The sequence below is a fragment of the Cebidichthys violaceus genome, unplaced genomic scaffold, assembly GCF_023349555.1.
Source record: "Cebidichthys violaceus isolate CVI_PGR_0920_01 unplaced genomic scaffold, fCebVio1.0.p SCAF_43, whole genome shotgun sequence".
In the NCBI taxonomy this organism is placed as follows: Eukaryota; Metazoa; Chordata; class Actinopteri; order Perciformes; family Stichaeidae; genus Cebidichthys; species Cebidichthys violaceus.
The window spans coordinates 1067357-1091170 of NW_027176628.1; the positions used below are offsets into that span (position 1 = coordinate 1067357).

The 23814-nt window shown below is 39.7% G+C and overlaps 2 protein-coding genes across 2 annotated transcripts in view; one reads left to right on the forward strand and one right to left on the reverse strand.

Moving 5' to 3' along the window:
• The window catches only part of LOC137886311 (serine/threonine-protein kinase BRSK2-like), a 93779-nt gene extending 89100 nt beyond the window's left edge, over positions 1-4679 (forward strand). Inside the window, 1 exon segment of the mRNA XM_068728725.1 lies at positions 1601-4679. Within this exon segment, the coding sequence (XP_068584826.1) occupies positions 1601-1821 (221 nt within the window). The 3' untranslated portion in view covers positions 1822-4679.
• On the reverse strand, positions 4669-23372 carry LOC137886309 (ankyrin repeat and BTB/POZ domain-containing protein 2-like). Its single transcript, XM_068728724.1, has 18 exons — positions 22443-23372; positions 15219-15368; positions 13688-13883; positions 13280-13432; positions 13030-13195; positions 12746-12835; positions 12549-12650; positions 11751-11847; positions 11405-11540; positions 11069-11325; positions 10637-10815; positions 7310-7415; positions 7120-7222; positions 6773-6845; positions 6591-6659; positions 6233-6346; positions 5839-6093; positions 4669-4860 (listed from the first exon to the last, which is right to left on the reverse strand). The coding sequence occupies exons 1-17, from the start codon at positions 23329-23331 to the stop codon at positions 5854-5856; spliced, it is 3120 nt and encodes a 1039-aa protein (XP_068584825.1). The 5' UTR covers positions 23332-23372; the 3' UTR covers positions 4669-4860; positions 5839-5853.
• Between the last annotated feature and the right edge of the window lie 442 nt (positions 23373-23814).

Sequence of the window (23814 nt, forward strand, 5' to 3'; positions counted from 1 at the left end):
ACATTAATACATTTTAAATAAAAATGTATTAAATAAATGAATACAAGGTTCTAGGTTTCTTCGCGGAGCCAAATTTGTAAAGTTTGTTGATGTTAAAAAAAAGACTTTTCAAACAAAACAAACAGCCGATGAATTGATTAATCACTGATTGCAACTATTTTGACACCAAACAGGCTCACATATTATTCTTTATTAACTCCTGGTTGATGAAAAATAAAAAAAACTACAAACTCAAATCCTCAACCGCCCAGAAAACACACCTTGTATCTTCTTCTGTCAGGTTTGTAACAGCAGCTCAGGTTGAATGACTGAATGACTCGTTTAGAAGCGTATATTTCAGCGTGGATGTGTGTGAGCAGCTCTTAACGGACCCGTTGCACGATCAATGCTTGACCCTCGGTTGCTCCCCTTCACTCTCCTGAAACCTTTCCCTATTTTATACCACTGAAGCTAAATGTCAGACGGCAGAAACCCACCGTGTGTCTGTTGAAGAGGACGACGGTAAGTCTGACGAACGGGGACGACGTGTTGTCCCGCCGAGGGGACGCTCTCCTCGACGATGACGAGCGATGATTAATGTGTGTTCTGTGCTGTCGCATGTTTTGATTCTCTCGTGACTGTTCTTCAAGCCTCTGTTTGAGCAGATGGATGTTGGATGTTGTTGTGATGGATGTTGATATGATGGACAGTTAACGGGAGCTTTTGGAAGACGTTCAGGCGGAGAAAACCGGCCTGTAGAGAGTTCTGAGGCTTTACAGACTGGCTGCAAACACAGGGCTTAGCGTTAGCTTAGCAACACTGCTAGTCTGAACGAGAACAGATCGAGAGGAAACGTCCATCTGGTCTTCATTCACCACCAAGTATAAGAAGTGGACGTAGTTTTGAAGCCTCCAGTTCGGCGATTTGGTCGTCGCCATCTTGTTTTTTTTGTTCACAAGCAGTGAACAGGAAGTGACCATATCTGGACTGAGGAGTGACATAGAGAGACCTGTCAATCACTGTGTAGCCCCGCCCCTAAATCATCCCCTCTTTCTGGTCTGTTTGACTCTAAATGGAGCATAATGTACTAAATGAACATCATGCTGTATTGAAGAAGACTGTAAACTAGAGATTGAGACCATAAACTCATGTTTACAATGTTTACTGAGGGAATAAATCAAGAGAGAAGTAGAGTCATTTTAGACTAGACTTCTATACAACCAGAGGAGTCGCCCCCTGGTGGACACTAGAGAGAATGCAGCTTCATGGTCTATCTCTGAATGGAACCTGAACCGTCTTCCAGAGCTCCCGTTAGCTCTCACGCCCAGCAGAGGAAACCGAGACTCTGAAGCCGACACTAACACTGAAGCAGATATATTTATTAATATCTATTGTTAAACTTTAAGACGTGACATTAGCTCACCTTTTCCCCCACAACCCCCCCCCCCTCCCCCCCCGGGGCTGAAGAGTCTCCTTTCCTCCGGCTCCACTCCTCCTCTCATCCTCCATCACCTCCTCCTCTTCCTCTCCTCATGTTAACCCCATTGCTCATCTGTTGTTTGTTCTCTCTCTCTCTCTCTCTCTCTCTCTGTCTCTGTTCTGTTTCTTCCCGTCTGTGTAGGCAGCCCGTTGAGTAACTTCTTTGACGTAATTAAACAGCTTTTTTCAGACGAGAAGAACATCCAAGCGTCCGGCGCCCCCCCCGCCACGCCTAGCTCCCCCGCCAAGCATGCCCCTGGCGGCAAGCCCAGCCAGCCCCCCCCGCCCAATGACTCTAAATGCCCCCCCGGCAAAGACAAAACAAAGATGGCCGCCAGCAACCGGACGCAGGAACAACCTTAAGGAGCGGTAGCTGTGCATGACTAGAGAGAGGGAGTCAGAACGGAAAGAAACACAGATCTACTTTTTGCCTCTAACTTTTCTACTGTATAACGGGACTGGCTATTTCAGTTTGGATCAGTATTTTACAATAAGTAGCAGATGTAGCTTTGTTGCCCCTCCCCCTTCTGTCCCTCTCTTGTGTCCTCTTTTGGGGGGGGGGGGGTCTTTTTCGGTGGGTGTGTGTCCTCCTCGTGTGTGATGGCTTGACTTGTCTCTGCCACCAGGATTCATCCATAATAACTATTAAACCTCGGCGTGGCTCCTCGAGAACCGGCCGACGGCGGCCTGCTCGCGCCCCGCCGCCGCCGCTGAAGAAAAGACTCCCCCCTCCCCCCCTCTCCCCCTCTTTTACTCCCCCACCTCCCTCCCCCTCTCTCTCTCTCCCACCAGACCAAACAGACACAGAGACATCTCGGAGGAGTTGTAAAAAGGAAAAAAAAAAAGAAATAAAAAAAGCCTTAAAGACAGTGATGTTTGTCGACACACACACATCCTCCTCTCCTCCTTCCTCCTTCTTCTCTTTCTCCCACATGTACATAAACAACAACAGACACACACACTGTACTCCTCAACACACACACACACACACACACACACACACACACACACGACTTCTCCTCTGCGGGATGTAATGACTCGCTCACGCTGACAGACAGGAAGAAGACGCACGGACGCTGGCTGGATTGTATTTCTTTTTTTAACGTCTTTCTTTGTGAGCGGCCGGGTTTCTGAGCGCGCTCAGTGACGTTTCTCTGACTGGCGTTCAGAAGTCGCCCGTGAGAGTGTGATCGCTGTGGGGGGGTGATATTACATAAATGAATGATCTATTCTGTTGTACAGATTCAATAATGTTCTGTGTGTATACAAAGTTGTAGTCGTGACTTTATGTTTTCTAGAGTTGTGTTGCCATTTATTTTGTTCTGTATTCCTGTTGCAGGCCGCGGTCACACCAGACACTGAACAAAAAAAACGGCAAATGTTTACGATGAAATCGGCTCTTTTCCAACGGAATCACTCCAAACTAATTTGACCGACAACGAGACGTCTTCAGAGAGCTGGAGAATCCAAAATGGAGGCTAGCTAGCGTAGCGTGTTAGCTGTGCGTCAGAGGAACTCGTTGACGTTCACATTCATGCACAGCTTCTTTTTTTCATGTCTGTTTATTGTTTGAATCCAGTATTTCTGCACAGCTGCAGATAAAGATCAGGCTACACTAATATTAATTTCGTTTTTTTAGTGTATTTGCACAATTTCAAATAAAATACAGAAACATAACGGAGATAAATAATATCAGGAAGAGGCGTATTTAAAGCCTCCACGTGAATAATGTTAAAATGTCCCATTATTAAGGAGAACACAAAAGATATGACTACATAATATTAACTATAATATCTGTTATAATATCTGTAGAATTAGATTCAAATGGCAGCTGCGTAGAATTGTTTCTAGAATTGAGTCAAAGTTTATTGATAAAAAGATGTAATCTTTCCAAAATTCACATATTTTTATCCAACGAAATTTTCAGCAATTCAATTGTACATTAAATCATGAAATAAAATGAATAAAAGAAAAAATATTTGTTAAATCGGATGAATCACTTTACATTAAGGCTTTTGTTCAAGGCTTTATTTTTATTTTTTTTAGTGTGATGACATCTTTTTAAAACCTCAATAATAGCTTTGAATGTAAAAAAAATGGTACAAATACATATTTGATGAAGCTCAGCGACATTGTGACTGAATGACGCCAACATGTTCCAGCTGGCTAGCGTGCTAGCGCGTTAGCATGTTAGCATGTTAGCGTGTTAGCGGTTAGCTCACCAGCTTCTAGAACAACGTTCACACTTAGCCGTTCCACTTCCTGGTGTGACCCGGCCTTATCCAATGAAATGTCTCCTCTTTTCCTTTTGCACTTTTGACAAGTGAGTCAGATTCTGGGTTCAGTTACATGAAAATGTCTTTTTTTATTTATTTATTTATTATAATTTCTACAATATTGAACTGCTGTGTATATTTTTGTACTTTATTGTATTTTTGTCATTTCTTTTGTTATTGATGTATTCTGTTATTTATACGAACGATGTAGAGAATGTCTCAAATTATTTAAGGATATTTTTGTCACGTTTAAGTTATTTGAACGCCGAGAAGAAACAAGCGTTTCGTTCCTTTTTCTTTTCCCCCCCGAGAGAGAAACCTGTAAAATACGTTTGGGAAGATGATTTACCGTAATATAAGAATGTAGACGTAGCCTCTCAGAGAGGACCCCCCCCCCATCCTGTGTGTATGAAGACTCACCAAACGCTCATTCTGTAAATAAGCCAAGTTTACTGACAAGCTTATTTAAAAAACAAGGATTCCTTCTCTTAGCTTTGACCTCGTACGGTTGTTTGCATGTTCAGCATTCGTCTTTTCTTTGCATGTCGTCGTTGGAATTGTTCTCCTGTTCCCCTTTTTCTCTCCACACTTATGTTCTTTATGTGCGTTTGTTTGAATTTGCCTTTTATTTATTATTTTTTATATATATATATATATATATATATATTTTTGTTCCTTTTTGATTACTGTGTACACAAACAGTAACCGTGCAACGCATCCTCCTCACTCATTCTCTCAAAGAGGGAGAGAAAAATTTAAAAGCAATACCTTTTCATTGTTCGCTTTCCCTCTTTTTTCTACTGGGGGAATCCGGAGCACACAGAACGGAGCGCTACCACTGAGCAGGAAAAAACCCACCGGCAATGTTTCCCCTTGTGATGTTACTGTGAACAACTTCAGTGCTAAAAGGAAATAAATCTGTTTGACTTTGGAGCCGCGTGTCAACACGTTTATTCACAGAGATATATGAACATCATCGACCATTTACAAAACAACTGTTTCCATTCTGTTTCTGTGTGAAGCCACACCCACTTCCTGTTTGCAAAACTGCACCAGAGTTGTATGAAGACTGTTGTTTCGACGCCATCACTCAGACGTTGGTTGAATACTGGTCTCTAGAGCGGTGCTGACACAAGTTAAATAACAAAAATTCATATTTCACAGCAATAATTAATTAAAAAAACAGATTATCACAAATTTAAATTACCACTTTTACACATTTGTGGCGTCACATCTAACTTGAGCCAAAATGTGACGTCTTCAAGTGTCTTAATTTGTCCGACCAACGGTCAAAAGAAAGATAAAAACATTTAATTTACAGCAACAGGAAACAGAAAACTCTCAAAGTGAAACAATCGTCTTGATGAACGACTTAATCAATTTTTAAGAACAATCATTTTTCTATATAATTGATTTGGATCATAATCCAGAAACGTTCACTTGTGTCAAGATAAATAAAAAGAAGGAATAAATTGTTCAAACAGTTCTTCTTCTACACTATAGAGAATAAAACAGTTTGTTCTTCTTCTACACTACAGAGAATAAAACAGTTTGTTCTTCTTCTACACTACAGAGAATAAAACAGTTTGTTCTTCTTCTACACTATAGAGAATAAAACAGTTTGTTCTTCTTCTACACTACAGAGAATAAAACAGTTTGTTCTTCTTCTACACTACAGAGAATAAAACAGTTTGTTCTTCTTCTACACTATAGAGAATAAAACAGTTTGTTCTTCTTCTACACTACAGAGAATAAAACAGTTTGTTCTTCTACACTATAGAGAATAAAACAGTTTGTTCTTCTTCTACACTATAGAGACTACAACAGTTTGTTCTTCTTCTACACTATAGAGAATAAAACAGTTTGTTCTTCTTCTACACTATAGAGAATAAAACAGTTTGTTCTTCTTCTACACTATAGAGGATACAACAGTTTGTTCTTCTTCTACACTATAGAGAATAAAACAGTTTGTTCTTCTACACTATAGAGAATAAAACAGTTTGTTATTCTTCTACATTATAGAGAATAAAACAGTTTGTTCTTTTTCTACACTAGAGAGGATAAAAACAAAGCATATATAACTACTTTTCCCACACACACGTACCGCTGTAGCTCAGCTCTACTCTCCACATGCAGCGTGGAGGCTGGAGAGTCTGTGGATTAAAGCGGCCTCCAAAACCTCCAGGAGGACCGGTGGGTCCTGGTCCCGGTCCTCCTGGACGTCCACCTCTGGGCCGAGCGGCTCGGGGCCGCCACCCAGCAGCAGCAGGCGGTGGAAGTCGTCCCGGTCCAGGAGGCGGTCCATGTTCTGCAGGAAGAATCCCTCACAGAACCGGCAGAGTTCTGCTCCTCCGTGATGCTGCAGAGACAAACGGACCAGAAAATAAAAATCGAAATAAACTGGACGACTCAGTAAGATTATAACGCATTAAACCTGCAGATCATGTGACTACTGTTTTATTCATCGTGTTCATTCAGCAGGCTTTCACTTCTTGCACCTTGGCCGTCTGGTAGATGTTGACGGCGTTGTCCACAGTCAGACTTTGAGACAACTTCATCTCACAGCTTCTCTGAAGACCTCTGAGCTGGAAGAAAGTGGCCACCGGAAGCAGCTACGAAAAGAAAAAAGATATAGATATAATAATGTACAAGTATAAAAGGAAATATTTAAAACCGATTAAGATGATCTATAATTAAGAGATTTTTGGTCTAATGATGACATGATGGGGATTTTCATACGTAGACTTGGTCCAGAAATACAACTGTCCAAAATATCTCAGGTAGAAAGAAGAAAGAAAGAAGACACACCTTTGTGTATGAAATACATTTAAAAACAACTAAAGTGAGTGTTTTTACCGTCATGGCGTCAGACTGGGAGACGGTCAGTCCCTCCGTCCCTCCACAGTACAGAGACTTCATGGTCATCTGCACACACACACACACACACACACACACACACACACACACACACACACACTTTAGAGTTAAACAGTCCTTTTTATTACCACCAGAGGACAGACGGTGAGTCGGCGTCTCACCTGGAAGGTGCCGTAGGTCATGTGACTGACGTGGATGATGTTGTCGGGGGAGTCGCAGAGCATCCGCCGAAACCTGACGAATTATAAAAATAAACACATTTTCATGTTGTCTAACGTTTTTATACGATGTGCATGAAATAAAATGTGATTTGTATAAATTGTACTTTGTTCATTTCAGGTGTCATATGCAGCACTTTGTGAAACATAATCGTGATATTTTCATGCACTTTATACTCAAACAGCAAAGAGCAAGAAAAGAAGAGAGTTTCTTCCTGCTGGTAACTTCTTTAGTGGACATGAAGGTTTGTGTTCTTCTGATCCTCGTATAATAAGAGAGATGAACTGACCTCTCAGAAGCCGACATCAGCAGCACTCGGTGAGCGAAGAACGGACGTCCGTCCACCATGAAGGTCACGTCTGACATCTCCTGGTTGTTCAGGAAGTGAATGTCTGAGGACGGAGAGGACACGAGACGCTTTAAAGTGATCGGAAGGTTAGTGGAGACGATAGTTCTGTTCTCACATGACGATGTGTTACCGAGCTGAGTGGACAGACTGACGTCCACGGGACGGACCGGAGGAACCGGAGAGCAGCTGTAGCAGTGAGAGAAGACGGAGGACAGACGTTTGGTGAGGACGAAGTCCTGGAGGACAGAAACACGACAGGATGTCAAAAAAACAATAAGAAATGTTGATAACTCTGATGAAATGAAGAGACATATTTAAACTGTCAACTCAGCAGTTTTATGACTATAAAATAATATATAATAAAACATATGACATTTTTAATAATATTTTCATGACATACTATAATATGACTTTTTATGATATTTTCATGACATACTATAATATGACTTTTTTAATAATATTTGATGACATACTATAATATTACTTTTTTATTGATATTTTCATGACATACTATAATATGACTTTTTTAATGATATTTTCATGACATACTATAATATGACTTTTTTAATGATATTTTCATGACATACTATAATATGACTTTTTTAATGATTTTTGGATACATACTATAATATGATTATTTTATTAGTATTTGATGACATACTATAATATGACTTTTTAATGATTTTTGATGACATACTATAATATGACTTTTTTAATAATATTTTGATGACATACTATTATATGACTTTTTTAATGATTTTTGATGACATACTATAATATGACTTTTTTATTGATATTTTGATGACATACTATAAGATGACTTTTTTAATAATATTTTGATGACATACTATAATATGACTTTTTTAATAATATTTTGATGACATACTATAATATGACTTTTTAATGATTTTTGATGACATACTATAATATGACTTTTTTAATAATATTTTGATGACATACTATAATATGACTTTTTTAATGATTTTTGATGACATACTATAATATGACTTTTTTATTGATATTTTGATGACATACTATAAGATGACTTTTTTAATAATATTTTCATGACATACTATAATATGACTTTTTTAATAATATTTTCATGACATACTATAATATCACTTTTTTAATGATATTTTCATGACATACTATAATATGACTTTTTTAATGATTTTTGATGACATACTATAATATGACTTTTTAATTATATTTTGATGACATACTATAATATGACTTTTTTAATGATATTTTCATGACATACTATAATATGACTTTTTAATAATATTTTGATGACATACTATAATATGACTTTTTAATGATATTTTGATGACATACTATAATATGACTTTTTTAATGATATTTTCATGACATACTATAATATGACTTTTTAATTATATTTTGATGACATACTATAATATCACTTTTTAATGATATTTTCATGACATACTATAATATGACTTTTTAATGATTTTTGATGACATACTATAATATGACTTTTTTAATGATATTTTCATGACATACTATAATATGACTTTTTAATAATATTTTGATGACATACTATAATATGACTTTAATAATGATATTTTGATGACATACTATAATATGACTTTTTTAATGATATTTTGATGACATACTATAATATGACTTTTTTAATAATATTTTCATGACATACTATAATATGACTTTTTAATAACATTTTCATGACATACTATAATATGACTTTTTAATAATATTTTGATGACATACTATAATATGACTTTAATAATGATATTTTGATGACATACTATAATATGACTTTTTTAATGATATTTTCATGACATACTATAATATGACTTTTTTAATAACATTTTGATGACATACTATAATATGACTTTTTTAATGATTTTTGATGACATACTATAATATGACTTTTTTAATGATTTTTGATGACATACTATAATATGACTTTTTTAATAATATGTTCATGACATACTATAATATGACATTTTAATAACATTTTCATGACATACTATAATATGACTTTTTTAATAATATTTTCATGACATACTATAAGATGACTTTTTTAATTATATTTTCATGACATACTATAATATGACATTTTAATAACATTTTGATGACATACTATAAGATGACTTTTTTAATAATATTTTGATGACATACTATAATATGACTTTTTTAATGATTTTTGATGACATACTATAATATGACTTTTTAATTATATTTTGATGACATACTATAATATCACTTTTTTAATGATATTTTCATGACATACTATAATATGACTTTTTTAATTATATTTTGATGACATACTATAATATGACTTTTTTAATAATATTTTGATGACATACTATAATATGACTTTTTTAATAATATTTTGATGACATATTATAATATGACTTTTTTAATAATATTTTGATGACATACTATAATATGACTTTTTTAATGATATTTTAATAAAATACTACAATATGACTTTTTTAATGATTTTTGATGACATACTATAATATGCCTTTTTAATGATTTTTGATGACATACTATAATATGACTTTTAATGATATTTTCATGACATACTATAATATGACTTTTTTAATGATTTTTGATGACATACTATAATATGACTTTTTAATGATTTTTGATGACATACTATAATATGACTTTTTTAATAATATTTTGATGACATACTATAATATGACTTTTTAATAATATTTTCATGACATACTATAATATGACTTTTTTAATAATATTTTCATGACATACTATAATATGACTTTTTTAATAATATTTTGATGACATACTATAATATGACTTTTTAATAATATTTTCATGACATACTATAATATGACTTTTTTAATAATATTTTGATGACATACTATAATATGACTTTTTTAATGATTTTTGATGACATACTATAATATGACTTTTTTAATAATATTTTGATGACATACTATAATATGACTTTTTTAATAATATTTTGATGACATACTATAATATGACTTTTTTAATAATATTTTCATGACATACTATAATATGACTTTTTTAATGATATTTTGATGACATACTATAATATGACTTTTTTAATGATTTTTGGTGACATACTGTAATATGACTTTTTAATAATATTTTGATGACATACTATAATATGACTTTTTTAATGATTTTTGATGACATACTATAATATGACTTTTTTAATGATATTTTCATGACATACTATAATATGACTTTTTTAATAATATTTTCATGACATACTATAATATGACTTTTTTAATAATATTTTCATGACATACTATAATATGACTTTTTTAATAATATTTTGATGACATACTATAATATGACTTTTTTCATGATATTTTATATATATTATAGCAGCAGACTCTAAACAGACCCAGAGGAGCGTTGGCTTGCTGGTTATTATCATTATTATTTTTATTATTATTATTAATATTATTATTGTTATTACCTTGCTGGTGTCCATCATGCTGAACATGAGTGGGATGCCTGAGGAGAGGAGCTCGGGGCTGTAGTCCTCCGTCCTGATGCAGGGGAACTCAGTGAGGAGGGAGACGATCACTTTGTCCCGACTCAGCTGCTGTGCTCTGCGGAGAGACTCCAGCCAGATGTGGAGCCTCCAGGGAACACCTGGACACAGCAGGAGGAAGGTGGGACAAAGCCGGTCACAGATTCATTCACAGTGTTGAATATTAGATTTTAAATTTAACAGCTCGAGCAATTTCCAGCATGAAGCGACGATACAATTTTAAAAAAATCATGCAAGACAGTTGTTTATTCCACTGTATGAAACAATGTAAAGCACCAACAGGTTAGAATTAGCCGGCCCCTTCGTTTACCAAATGATATCATGATATCATTCTATATCATCTAGCGAGCTCACCCATCTCTCTGAGCTCCATGGTGACGTCCAGGTAACCGTGCTCGGCGCTGTAGTAGGCCGCCTGCTGCAGGGCTTTCATCCTGGCCTTGCACAGTCTGGGAACCGGGCTCGGGGACTCCGGAGCCGGAGCTTTTGAGTCCTGCTCCTCCTCCTCCTCTTCCTCTTCCTCCTCCACTCCTTCAGCCAGGATCTCCTCCAGAGAGAGGATGTCCTCCTTCCTGTGCTGAGGCTGCAGCAGCAGCCTCCTCAGGATGTTCCTGTGGAAGAAGAGAGGCTGGTAAACACCTGTGTGAACCTTTACTGAGCTGACCGTTCATATCTGGACAAATGTCTCACCGGTGTCCGTGCGCCGCAGCGTAGCTGAAGCAGTTCATGTCCTCATGCAGCGGCGATGTGAGAGAATTCCCATGATGCACTCTGAGCAGCGGGTCAGCTCCGTGGCTGAGCAGCAGGCTCACCATCTCGTAGTAACCTGGGCAAACATTTAGTTGGACTTGTTCAAGAGGAAGAGGCGTCATCATCATTATCATCATCTTCTTCACCTGAACATGCACATGTGCTCGTTTGTGTTGAATACGCTCTGTAGTTTTGTTAAACTGCAGGACAGAATCAGTACCGTCTGTATATTGTCAACATTCGTGAACTTCTTTTCATGGATTTGATGAATCGGCACTTTTCTCACCCGCAGCAGCAGCGAGCTGCAGCGGCGTCTCGGCTGAGCTCTCCTGACCGTCCAGCTGTGCTCCTCCCTCCACGTCTGCTCCGGCCTCCAGCAGCAGCTGTGAGCGGGAAGAGAAGTCACGCTCACCAACGCCGTCTCTTTATTTAACCGGCAACGTTTCAGCAACACGGCGATTCAAAGCGCTTTACAGAAAATATGAATAACTTTGATTCTCCACCGAAGTCTTTGTGCTTTCTCTCCTCAGTAGTCATTCTTATTCTGTTGTTATTCTGCTCCTAATAGTGCTTTCACTACTACTGTCACTACTACTGTCACTACTCTTGTCACTCCTACTTTCACTACTACTTTCACTACTACTGTCACTACCACTTTTACTACTACTTTCACTACTACTGTCACTACTACTGCCACTACTACTTTCACTACTACTGTCACTTCTACTGTCACTACTACTGTCAGTACTACTGTCATTACTACTGTCACTACTACTTTCACTACTACTGTCATTACTACTGTCATTACTACTTTCACTACTACTGCCACTACTACTTTCACTACTACTGTCATTACTACTGTCATTACTACTGTCACTACTACTTTCACTACCACTGTCACTACTACTTTCACTACTACTGTCACTTCTACTGCCACTACTACTGCCACTACTACAGTCACTACTACTGCCACTACTACTGCCACTACTACAGTCACTACTACTTTCACTACTACTGTCACTACTACTTTCACTACTACTGTCACTACTACTGTCACTACTACTGCCACTACTACTGTCCTCACCTGAGCCACAGACAGGTGACCGTGCAGCACCGAGAACGTCAGAGCCACCCAGCGCCGGCTGCCGGGATGAACCGACGGGTTTGCGGCCGAACACCCGGGGACCTGAACGACAAAACATCAAATGCTGAGTCACGTCAGTCGCAGAGACGCTCACCTGAAGACGAGGAGACGTAGAGCTGCAGTGGCGAGTCTGTTACCTGCTGGTCCAGGTGAGCTCCGGCCTCTACGAGCATCTGAACCAGAGCTTCATCTCCTGCTGCAGACGCGTACATCAGAGGACTCATCCCCTACACACACACACACACACACACACACACACACACACACACACACACACAGGGAGGCTTTTAATTATCATACTCCATTATGTTTACTCAAAATAGACGAGGAAGAGAGACGAGGAGAAGAGACGACAAGGAGAGACGAGGAGGAGAGACGAGGAGGAGACGACGAGGAGGAGACAACGTGTTCGGCCTCTCACCTGGTCGTCCGTGGCGTTCACCCCCTCAGCTCCCAGCAGCTCCGTGGCCTGATGCACCAGATCTGCTCGGCCACACGAGAGCATCCTGAAGCCCAAATCCAGCTGGAACTTTGCCGAGGCGGCTTCAGCGTCCAAACCTTTGAAGGACTGGAAACAGCACTCTGACCTTTCAGAGGAAGCATTGATTCAGGAAGCGGCTCCTCCTCTCTTTGGATCAGATGTCATCATTTAAAGAGTGCAGTGCTCTTACTTCAGCTGTCGGGGCTCACAGTCCAGTCCTGGGAGGAGCTGCCGGGCCGCCTGTCTGACGTCGTCGCTGTCCACCAACAGGCCGCGGCGATGTTCGGCGTGCACCACGGCGACTCTGATCCACTCCATGAGAGGAGGGAGTAGCAGGAACGGCCTGGAGGAACGTTAGGAAGCTTTACTAAAGACCATGACATTGTTGTTGTACTCCGTGTTTCATACTTGATATCATACTTATAGTTGTTTCCCTCATAGTGACACGTAGCATAACTATTGAGGAAGTGAGCAAAACTGCTGTTTTAACGACATAAAAACCACATTCCCATCAGAAGAAAAGAGAGAGGAAGGTTCCAGTAGAAGACGGCTGGTATTAGTCTACAGTCTGGTGTTCTTTTATACTGATGACACTCGCCTCTCTCGGCTCAGCGTCGCGGTCGAAGGCTCCAGGTTTGGATTTTCCAGCGACTCCATCTGAGGGCTGGACAGGAAGTAGTAGAGCGTCCGGAGGGCGCCGGCGGCCCACGATACCGACGGCCGGTTGGCTGCGCGGGCCGGGCCGACGCCTCGAAGACGCCGCATGTGGTGCATCGCTCGAGACACCAGATCACCTGCAGGACGACACGTCACGCATCACATCTCCTCAGGCTATGAAACATAAGACTTTAAGACTTTAAAGAGTGACGGGGTGACCGTGGCTAAGTGGAGAGCAGGGCCGCCTTTCAATCAGAGGGTTGGCGGTTCGATCCCCGGCTCCTGCTCTACTAGTCTCATGTCAATGTGTCCTTGAGCAAGACCCTTAACCCTCCCGTAGCTGCGCCTACGGTGTGTAGATAGATACTGAATTGTAAGTCGCTTTGGATAAAAGCGTCTAATAAATGACTGTAATGTAATGACAGTCAAAGACAAGAAGAACCAGTTAAACATGTAGAGCAGCAACAGCAGTAATCATTACACTTCAATATCAATAAATAAACAATAAACCTATGTGGTGCTAAAAGGGTTCTTCCTCTGGGGAGCAGGAATATATGCTTTGTCTACTCAGTGGCGGCAAAACGCCCGGTGCATTCTGGGTATTAAAAGGGAACACCACAGTCCTTTTTATCTGTTGTCTTTGGTGAATTAAAAAAATATGAACACCTTTCTGCATAAACAGTTTTATGAAAAGTCCTTTTTTAAATACATTATGTAAAAAAAGACTATTTGGAAATATTGAATTCAGAAATATCATTTAGTAACAAGTTAAGAAAAGAACATTTTGACTTAATTAACAATATACACACTATTGTTATATAAACAAAGACTTCATAAAATCATGTAAAGTAATTATGTTGGATCAACTTAATTTACTTCTGTAAAATGAGTTGAACCAACATAATAAATTAAGTTTGACCAACATAATTACTTGATGCTTAAAAAAAGCAGTTCAATCGTGTGGAAATACTTTACATGATTTTATTAAGTTTGTTGAAAGCGTGTTTTTTTTCCAGTGTATTTCAGTGTCTTGTGATTTAATAAATATGATCTCATAGAGAACAGGAAGCCTTCCAGTGTGGACACACAGTGTGTTGGTTCACTCCATTCAGATTATTAGATCTTGTAATAAGTCAACTGAAGGTACAAAACCCCTTTCTTTTCACAAAACAGCAGTAACATTGTTTGAATGTCACTATGAGGGAGAAACAAAAACAAGAGGCGGTGATGTTAAACACCGTGTCGTCACATGAACGGTGACGTTGTTCTCCTCAGGTAACGAGGTACGGTGGCCTGTGAGGTGTGAAGGCGCCCTTGTCTTCTGGACACAAACCTCAGCTTGTTATGTAACGGGGGGGGGGGGGGGGGGGGGGGCGACCTGTCCCAGGAGGTCACAGTTTAAACAAACAAACACACACACACACACACACACACACACACACACACACACACACTCTCACACACACACTCACTGAGCTCGGCGATGCCGCCCACACGGGTGGCGAGTAGACTTTGCTCCAGCGTTCGCAGCTCCAGCTGGATGTAGGCGTCCTCCCTGGTCTCCGTCGCGTCCCGGGGAGCCTTCGTGTCCGGACTGACGTGAGCCGGCAGAGACAGCTCACCTGAACACACCACGTTAAAAACATACATTTAAAACAGACGAGTTGGTGGACATGAACACAGACTGTAGGCGTGTCCCTCCACTATAGAGAGGAGAGCATAATGATCTGTAACGTCACATCTCATATTCATTAGTGTGAATGTAAACTAAATGTTTACTCAAATGAAGACTTCCTGCTTCTAAAGCGTCTATGAACTGGTTTCATGTTTGTTGTGCTGTAATCAGTGAACTATTTGTAACGTGTCGGCTTCAACTAGACTCAACTAGACAAATGAAGCCGTGAGTTTAGTCCTGCTGCACCGTCGTCTCACATTCAAAGTGCTGCTGAGACAATGAAGTCTGAACTCATGTACTCATCTAAAGTCACTGTGCTGTTAACACAGACAGGCTTCAGAAGAACTCCTTCACAATAAACTTCAACAGAAAAAAAGTGTCCCAACAGACCAAAACCACAACACGTGATAACCACACACACACACACACACACACACACACACACACACACACACACACACACACACACACACACACACACACACACACACAGCTCTGACCTGAACCTCAGTCAGACCTTCAGTAGAAGCGGTTCAGAGAGGTGAGATAACGGGTTCTGATTGGCTGGTTCTGTGTTCACAGAGAGCGGACAAGCTTCTTATTCATGGGTTCACAACAGGACATCAGTCTGCAGAGGACAAAGAGCAAATCTATGTTTTACAACCCCTACCTGTGTAGTGCAACACACACACACACACACACACACACACACACACACACACACACACACACACACACACACACACACACACACACACACACACACACACACACACTGACCTGCTTACATACAGAATCACGAGTGATTAAGTCGTTTCCCGTCGACTCTCTCGTGTCTATGTGTGGCTGAATAAAAACAGAAGTCAACCCTCAGAGAAAAAGTGTGTTCTTTGTGTGTGTGTGTGTGTGTGTGTGTGTGTCCCAAATGAACACAGAGGCACAGTCAGTGTGCCTGAAGACAACAGCTCTTTTCTGCTGCGTGATATAATGCTGCAAGTGTTTGGTTTTGGGACAACAGAACCACAGAGAGGCCAAGGTGTGTGTGTGTGTGTGTGTGTGTGTGTGTGTGTGTGTGTGTGTGTGTGTGTGTGTGTGTGTGTGTTGGAGGTCAGGACCACCTCAGCAGAGTCTAATCCAGAGCAAAACTTACATCTTGTACATAAAGTTGAGTGAAAGCACAGCTGTGAATGTGCAGAACATCATGAGAAAAAGGATTATTGTTTGATTAATAACAACCGTTAAACACAGTTATTTATTATAGCTTCACTGTTTGATTACTTATTACTTAAACTTCCTCTTGTTGTCGCACTATCCCCCTTTGTCTGCTGTATTAAAATATGATCAAATATTTATGTCTTAGTCCCACAGCATGAGCATGGAAGGAGAACTGAAGGGGCCTTCAGGGACAGACCCAGGGGCCCAAAGTGTCAGGGGCCCCCTGGTCTTCAGCTACGAAATGTCACCTAAAGAGACATGAGCACCAAAGAGACACCAAACAACTACAAAAGAAAGAGGAAACAACTACAAAGAGACACAAAAAGACTACAAAGAGACACAAAAGACTACAAAGACACACAAAAAGACTAAAAAGAGACACAAAAAGACTACAAAGAGACACAAAAAGACTAAAAAGAGACACAAAAAGACTAAAAAGACACACAAAGAGACTACAAAGAGACACAAAAAGACTACAAAGAGACACAAAAAGACTACAAAGAGACACAAAAAGACTACAAAGAGACACAAAAAATCTACAAATAGACACAAAAAGGCTACAAATCGACAATAAAAGACACAAAAATAACCTTCATGGCACAAAACAACAACAAAAAGAGGCTAAGCTACTATGAAGTGTGTGTTGCTATGGAGAAGAGGTGTCGGGCCTGTTGTTGTTGTTGTTGTCGTCTCATAAGCTACCTCTGACACACTGCAGCCAATGAAAAGCTCCTGTTCCATCGCTCATTGAAGGCCAGCTGGAGGTGAGACTACGTGACGTTTGTAGCACAGCGAGTGTTGAACTACTTTCTGCTCGGTGGTCCAGCTCAGTACCTCCAGCTGTCTGTCTCCACGTCCTGTTCAACACACTCAACACAGGAGCCCGTTTAGGACTTGAACATGTCCCACTGGGCTCTCTAGAGCCAGCGTTTGGTTTGTCCGTCCTGGGTTACCGTAGAAACATGGCCGACTTGTCCTAAAGGGACCGAAAACACGCCGTCAGCTGATTGTGGACTAAAGAAAGAGTTCTAATAATAATATATTATACTTCTGCCAATAATCCACTCGCTGCTTTCTGGACTACCGTTGTGAAGCCTCCAGTTCTGTGATCTCTCCGTCGCCATCTTGTTTTTTTCTCAACCAGTGAACAGGAAGTGACCATATCTGGACTGAGGAGGAGTGACGTAGAGACCTGTCAATCAGCGTGTAGCCCCGCCCCTAAATCATCCCCTCTTTATGGTGTGTTTGACTCTAAATGGAGCATAATGTACTAAATGAACATCATGCTGTATTGAAGAAGACTGTAAACTAGAGATTGAGACCATAAAGTCATGTTCACAGTGTTTACTGAATAGTGCTCACTGTTCCTTTAAATCAATATGTAGGTCATTTGTTTGGAACCGTTTTGATTCCTTACTGTTTGATTCCTTATTAACTGTACTTGTTGACTAATAAAGGACAGTCTTACTTCATTGTGAAGATGTACGTTGGATTAGAATAAATAAGCAGAGCTTTTATATGATAGTAAATGTGCTGCGGTGATTTTGTGGAGGCGATGACGTCACATTCGTTCAGCATGGAAGCGCCATCTCACATTGCTTTACTTTCATCGTCAGGTCAAGCGGTCCGGTCCGGTCCGGTCCGGTCCTCGGTGGGCGTCCTCGTTAGTGCCGTTTGGACGGCGGCCGTGTGTCGAGCAGTCTGAACCTCGTGGCCCCGCAGTGGAATGAGAGCTCCTTTGTGTCGTCTGCGTGGGTCAGAGGCTAACAACACTCGCTCCTTTACTGCTCCCGCTTCTTCCTGTTCGCTCTCGTGGGACGGGAGTGCGAGGCCTATATGTCCCAGCATGCAGCGGGCCGGAGCCAGAGAGGGTCTACGAGAGTCCACTGGAGCAGCGGCTGACGTGTTTACTCCACTGGTTAGAATACGTGTTGTGGCTAAAAGAGTGTTCAGAGGAGGTTCCCCCCAAAACCAGGTTCTACATGAGTAAAAAGCCAGAGAACCGATGCGGTCCAGAGTCATCGATAGATCGTTGATGAGATGAGAATGTAGTTTAAAGATTTTAGAACTCAAGAAAGACTATTTGTTTACATACAAGAAGGATAAAACATTGATGATTCTTTTGTCTTTTTTCTCACAAAGTAATCATAAAGAACCAATAAGAGAACCGATAAGAGAACCAATAAGAGAACCAATAAGAGTACTAGTATGATCAAATGCTAGCGCTACTCGTCCCTTTAGAGTCCTTACATCAGAGTCCTGTAGTAACAGGAAGTTAAGTTTCTCTTTAGAGACGTTTCCTGTTTTTCTGAGTTATTCAAGGTCCCAGGAGGGACAATGTAGTTTAGTTGTTGTTATATATTATGTTAGTATATATTATGTGAGTATATATTATGTTAGTATATATTATGTTATGTATATATTATGTTAGTATATATTATGTTCAGGTTTTTCTGTCAGAAGCAGAGAGTCATTTCTCTCAGAATATAGACGTCATAGAAAGACAACAGGAACCCTGTGAAAACACACACAGAGTATTAAAACACACAGAGTATTAAAACACACAGAGTATTAAACACACAGAGAGTATTAAAACACACAGAGTATTAAACACACAGAGAGTATTAAAACACACAGAGTATTAAACACACAGAGAGTATTAAAACACACAGAGTATTAAAACACACAGAGTATTAAAACACACAGAGTATTAAAACACACAGAGAGTATTAAAACACACAGAGTATTAAACACACAGAGAGTATTAAAACACACAGAGAGTATTAAAACACACAGAGTATTAAAACACAGAGAGTATTAAAACACACAGAGTATTAAAACACAGAGAGTATTAAAACACACAGAGTATTAAAACACAGAGAGTATTAAAACACACAGAGAGTATTAAAACACACAGAGTATTAAACACACAGAGAGTATTAAAACACACAGAGTATTAAACACACAGAGAGTATTAAAACACACAGAGTATTAAAACACACAGAGTATTAAAACACAGAGAGTATTAAAACACACAGAGTATTAAAACACAGAGAGTATTAAAACACACAGAGTATTAAAACACACAGAGAGTATTAAAACACACAGAGTATTAAAACACAGAGAGTATTAAAACACACAGAGTATTAAAACACACAGAGTATTAAAACACAGAGAGTATTAAAACACACAGAGTATTAAAACACAGAGAGTATTAAAACACACAGAGTATTAAAACACACAGAGTATTAAAACACACAGAGAGTATTAAACACACAGAGAGTATTAAAACACAGAGAGTATTAAAACACACAGAGAGTATTAAAACACACAGAGTATTAAAACACAGAGAGTATTAAAACACACAGAGTATTAAAACACAGAGAGTATTAAAACACACAGAGTATTAAACACACAGAGAGTATTAAAACACACAGAGTATTAAAACACAGAGAGTATTAAAACACACAGAGTATTAAAACACAGAGAGTATTAAAACACACAGAGTATTAAAACACAGAGAGTATTAAACACACAGAGAGTATTAAAACACACAGAGTATTAAACACACAGAGAGTATTAAAACACACAGAGTATTAAAACACACAGAGAGTATTAAAACACACACAGAGTATTAAACACACCGAGTATTAAACACACAGAGTATTAAACACACACAGAGTATTAAAACACACAGAGTATTAAACACACACAGAGTATTAAAACACACAGAGTATTAAAACACACAGAGTATTAAAACACACAGAGTATTAAAACACAGAGAGTATTAAAACACACAGAGTATTAAAACACAGAGAGTATTAAAACACACAGAGTATTAAAACACAGAGAGTATTAAAACACACAGAGTATTAAAACACAGAGAGTATTAAAACACACAGAGTATTAAAACACAGAGAGTATTAAAACACACAGAGTATTAAAACACAGAGAGTATTAAACACACAGAGAGTATTAAAACACACAGAGTATTAAAACACACAGAGAGTATTAAAACACACAGAGTATTAAAACACAGAGAGTATTAAACACACAGAGAGTATTAAAACACACAGAGTATTAAAACACACAGAGTATTAAACACACACAGAGTATTAAAACACAGAGAGTATTAAAACACACAGAGAGTATTAAAACACACAGAGTATTAAACACACAGAGAGTATTAAAACACACAGAGTATTAAACACACAGAGAGTATTAAAACACACAGAGTATTAAAACACACAGAGTATTAAAACACACAGAGAGTATTAAAACACACAGAGTATTAAAACACACAGAGTATTAAAACACACAGAGTATTAAAACACAGAGAGTATTAAAACACACAGAGTATTAAAACACAGAGAGTATTAAAACACACAGAGTATTAAAACACAGAGAGTATTAAAACACACAGAGTATTAAAACACAGAGAGTATTAAAACACACAGAGTATTAAAACACACAGAGTATTAAAACACAGAGAGTATTAAAACACACAGAGTATTAAAACACACAGAGTATTAAAACACACAGAGTATTAAAACACAGAGAGTATTAAACACACAGAGAGTATTAAAACACACAGAGTATTAAACACACAGAGAGTATTAAAACACACAGAGTATTAAAACACAGAGAGTATTAAACACACAGAGAGTATTAAAACACACAGAGAGTATTAAAACACACACAGAGTATTAAAACACACACAGAGTATTAAACACACTGAGTATTAAACACACAGAGTATTAAACACACACAGAGTATTAAAACACACAGAGTATTAAACACACAGAGAGTATTAAACACACAGAGTATTAAAACACACAGAGTATTAAACACACAGAGTATTAAACACACAGAGAGTATTAAACACACAGAGTATTAAAACACACAGAGAGTATTAAACACACAGAGTATTAAAACACACAGAGAGTATTAAACACACAGAGTATTAAAACACACAGAGTATTAAAACACAGAGTATTAAACACACAGAGTATTAAAACACAGAGTATTAAACACACAGAGTATTAAACACACAGAGAGTATTAAACACACAGAGTATTAAAACACACAGAGAGTATTAAACACAGAGAGTATTAAACACACAGAGAGTATTAAACACACAGAGTATTAAAACACACAGAGTATTAAACACACAGAGAGTATTAAACACACAGAGTATTAAAACACACAGAGTATTAAACACACAGAGTATTAAACACACAGAGTATTAAACACACAGAGAGTATTAAACACACAGAGTATTAAAACACACAGAGTATTAAACACACAGAGTATTAAAACACACAGAGAGTATTAAACACAGAGAGTATTAAACACACAGAGTATTAAACACACAGAGTATTAAAACACAGAGAGTATTAAACACACAGAGTATTAAAACACACAGAGTATTAAACACACAGAGTATTAAAACACACAGAGTATTAAAACACACAGAGTATTAAACACAGAGAGAGACTATAAATCATGTTTATAGTTGAGAATATGTTGAATAAAGATGTGATCAGTAAGTTTAGATTGTTAAAAACAAACTGAAGTCATTCTGTGAGAGTTGCTCACATCATAAAACCAACAGTATGTAAATACTGGATGTTTAGAGGACATTTATTCAAAGTTCAAGCAGTGAAAACATCTTAAAGTCAGGTAGACTTTAACTTTAAAGTGTCATGTCTTCATATCTTCATATCTTTCCCATAAACTTTGTTCATAAATCATAGATTTTAGATGGAGGTAAACAGAAATGCTGTGCTGAGGTACTTGAACTCACCGCTGGCATCTTTTCCACACATCAGATGCTCGTAGACCTGCAGGAGCCCCCACAGCTCCGCGTCGCTGTTCACGGCTCCGTCCAGCAGCTCTGCGGTCACCTCCATCACCTCCTCCTCCTCCACCTCCTCCTCCACCTCCTCCTCCTCCTCGGTCAGCCTCGCAGCCCGCAGCGCCCGTCCGACCACCTCCTCCGCCAAACTCTCCACGCAGGCCGTCAGGCACACGGCGGCGTACTCGTGCACGCGCACCGACACGCGCGTCTCCACCATCCACCTGAAGAAGCGGCCCGCGGAGAGCGTCAGCCCGCAGCGCGCGGACTTCCCCCGCTGACGCGCGGCGTCCCCGGAGCTCATGCAGTGCAGGGACACGGCCCTCACCGCGGAGGAGACGCACTTCTCGGCCAGAGCCCAGCTCAGCACCAGCCGCGCCGCGCTCTGGACCTCCAGACGCGTGCACCGCCCGTGGAGCGCACTCAGCCGCTGCGCCTCCCGGGAGATCCGCACCAGAGCCCTCCGGAGCAGGCAGGACAGCCTGCGGACAGCCTCCCCGGTGAACGACGCATCCGAGCCGGCGACTCGGCGCACGACTTCCCGCAGCTCCCGCTCGGTCCACGGATATTCCTCCACGTCGGGCAGGCGGGGACACCTGAGCAGGACGTCCGCCGCGTCCTCCGGCAGCGTGCTCACCGTGTCCCAGCTGCCGTCCCTGCTGCACAGAGAGCCGGCGCGATGCCACCAGGCAGCCCGGTGAGGAGCGCTCGTGTGCGGCTGAGACTCCCTCGACCTGTCGGAGGAGGACAGGCTCAGGGACGGGCAGGGGTCCCCGGTCACATAGCCCGGGTCCAGGCTCAGGTCCTCCAGGGTTTTCACCGAACCAGTACTGCACATGATGAAGAGGTTTAGACGTTGAACCGGAACAGAAGAACAGGTTCTCACTCAATCCAAGCTTCACGTTTGGAAGAAGTCCAACTGCTCCGAGCAGACAGCTGCACGAGACTGTCCACCGCGTCCCAAACATGAGGAGCTTTACGCACGCGGACCAATCACCCTCCTGTACCGACCACACAGGTGAGTTTACTTCAGCCCTCCAGCGCCCCCCCGTGGCCGCGGTGCACACTCACAGCTGGACTTTTCAAGATAAAACTCTAACCACACTGACGTGTCAGGAAAGAAAAAGTCTAGAACGGAGATAAATAACCACAACTTACAACAATAATAACCACATCATGTACAGTATTAATGTCATATTCATTATTCTATGTGCAATGTAACGTTCTACTACTTTAATATCATGCTCAACATACATCTTCTATTTTAGGTTCCATTAGTTACTGCTGTTAGCTTCTTTATATTTCTACTCTTGTTTATTAA

What these genes read in the sequence shown, in the direction of transcription:
- LOC137886309 (XM_068728724.1), bottom strand. Translation starts at nt 23,331, where the DNA reads ATGTGCAGTACTGGTTCGGTGAAAACCCTGGAGGACCTGAGCCTGGAC. An exon ending in GTCACCTGTCTGTGGCTCAG is followed by an intron (nt 11,848 to 12,548) that starts GTGAGGACAGTA and finishes TCCCGCTCACAG; the next exon opens with CTGCTGCTGGAGGCCGGAGC. An exon ending in CCCAGTCTGACGCCATGACG is followed by an intron (nt 6,347 to 6,590) that starts GTAAAAACACTC and finishes TTCTTTTCGTAG; the next exon opens with CTGCTTCCGGTGGCCACTTT.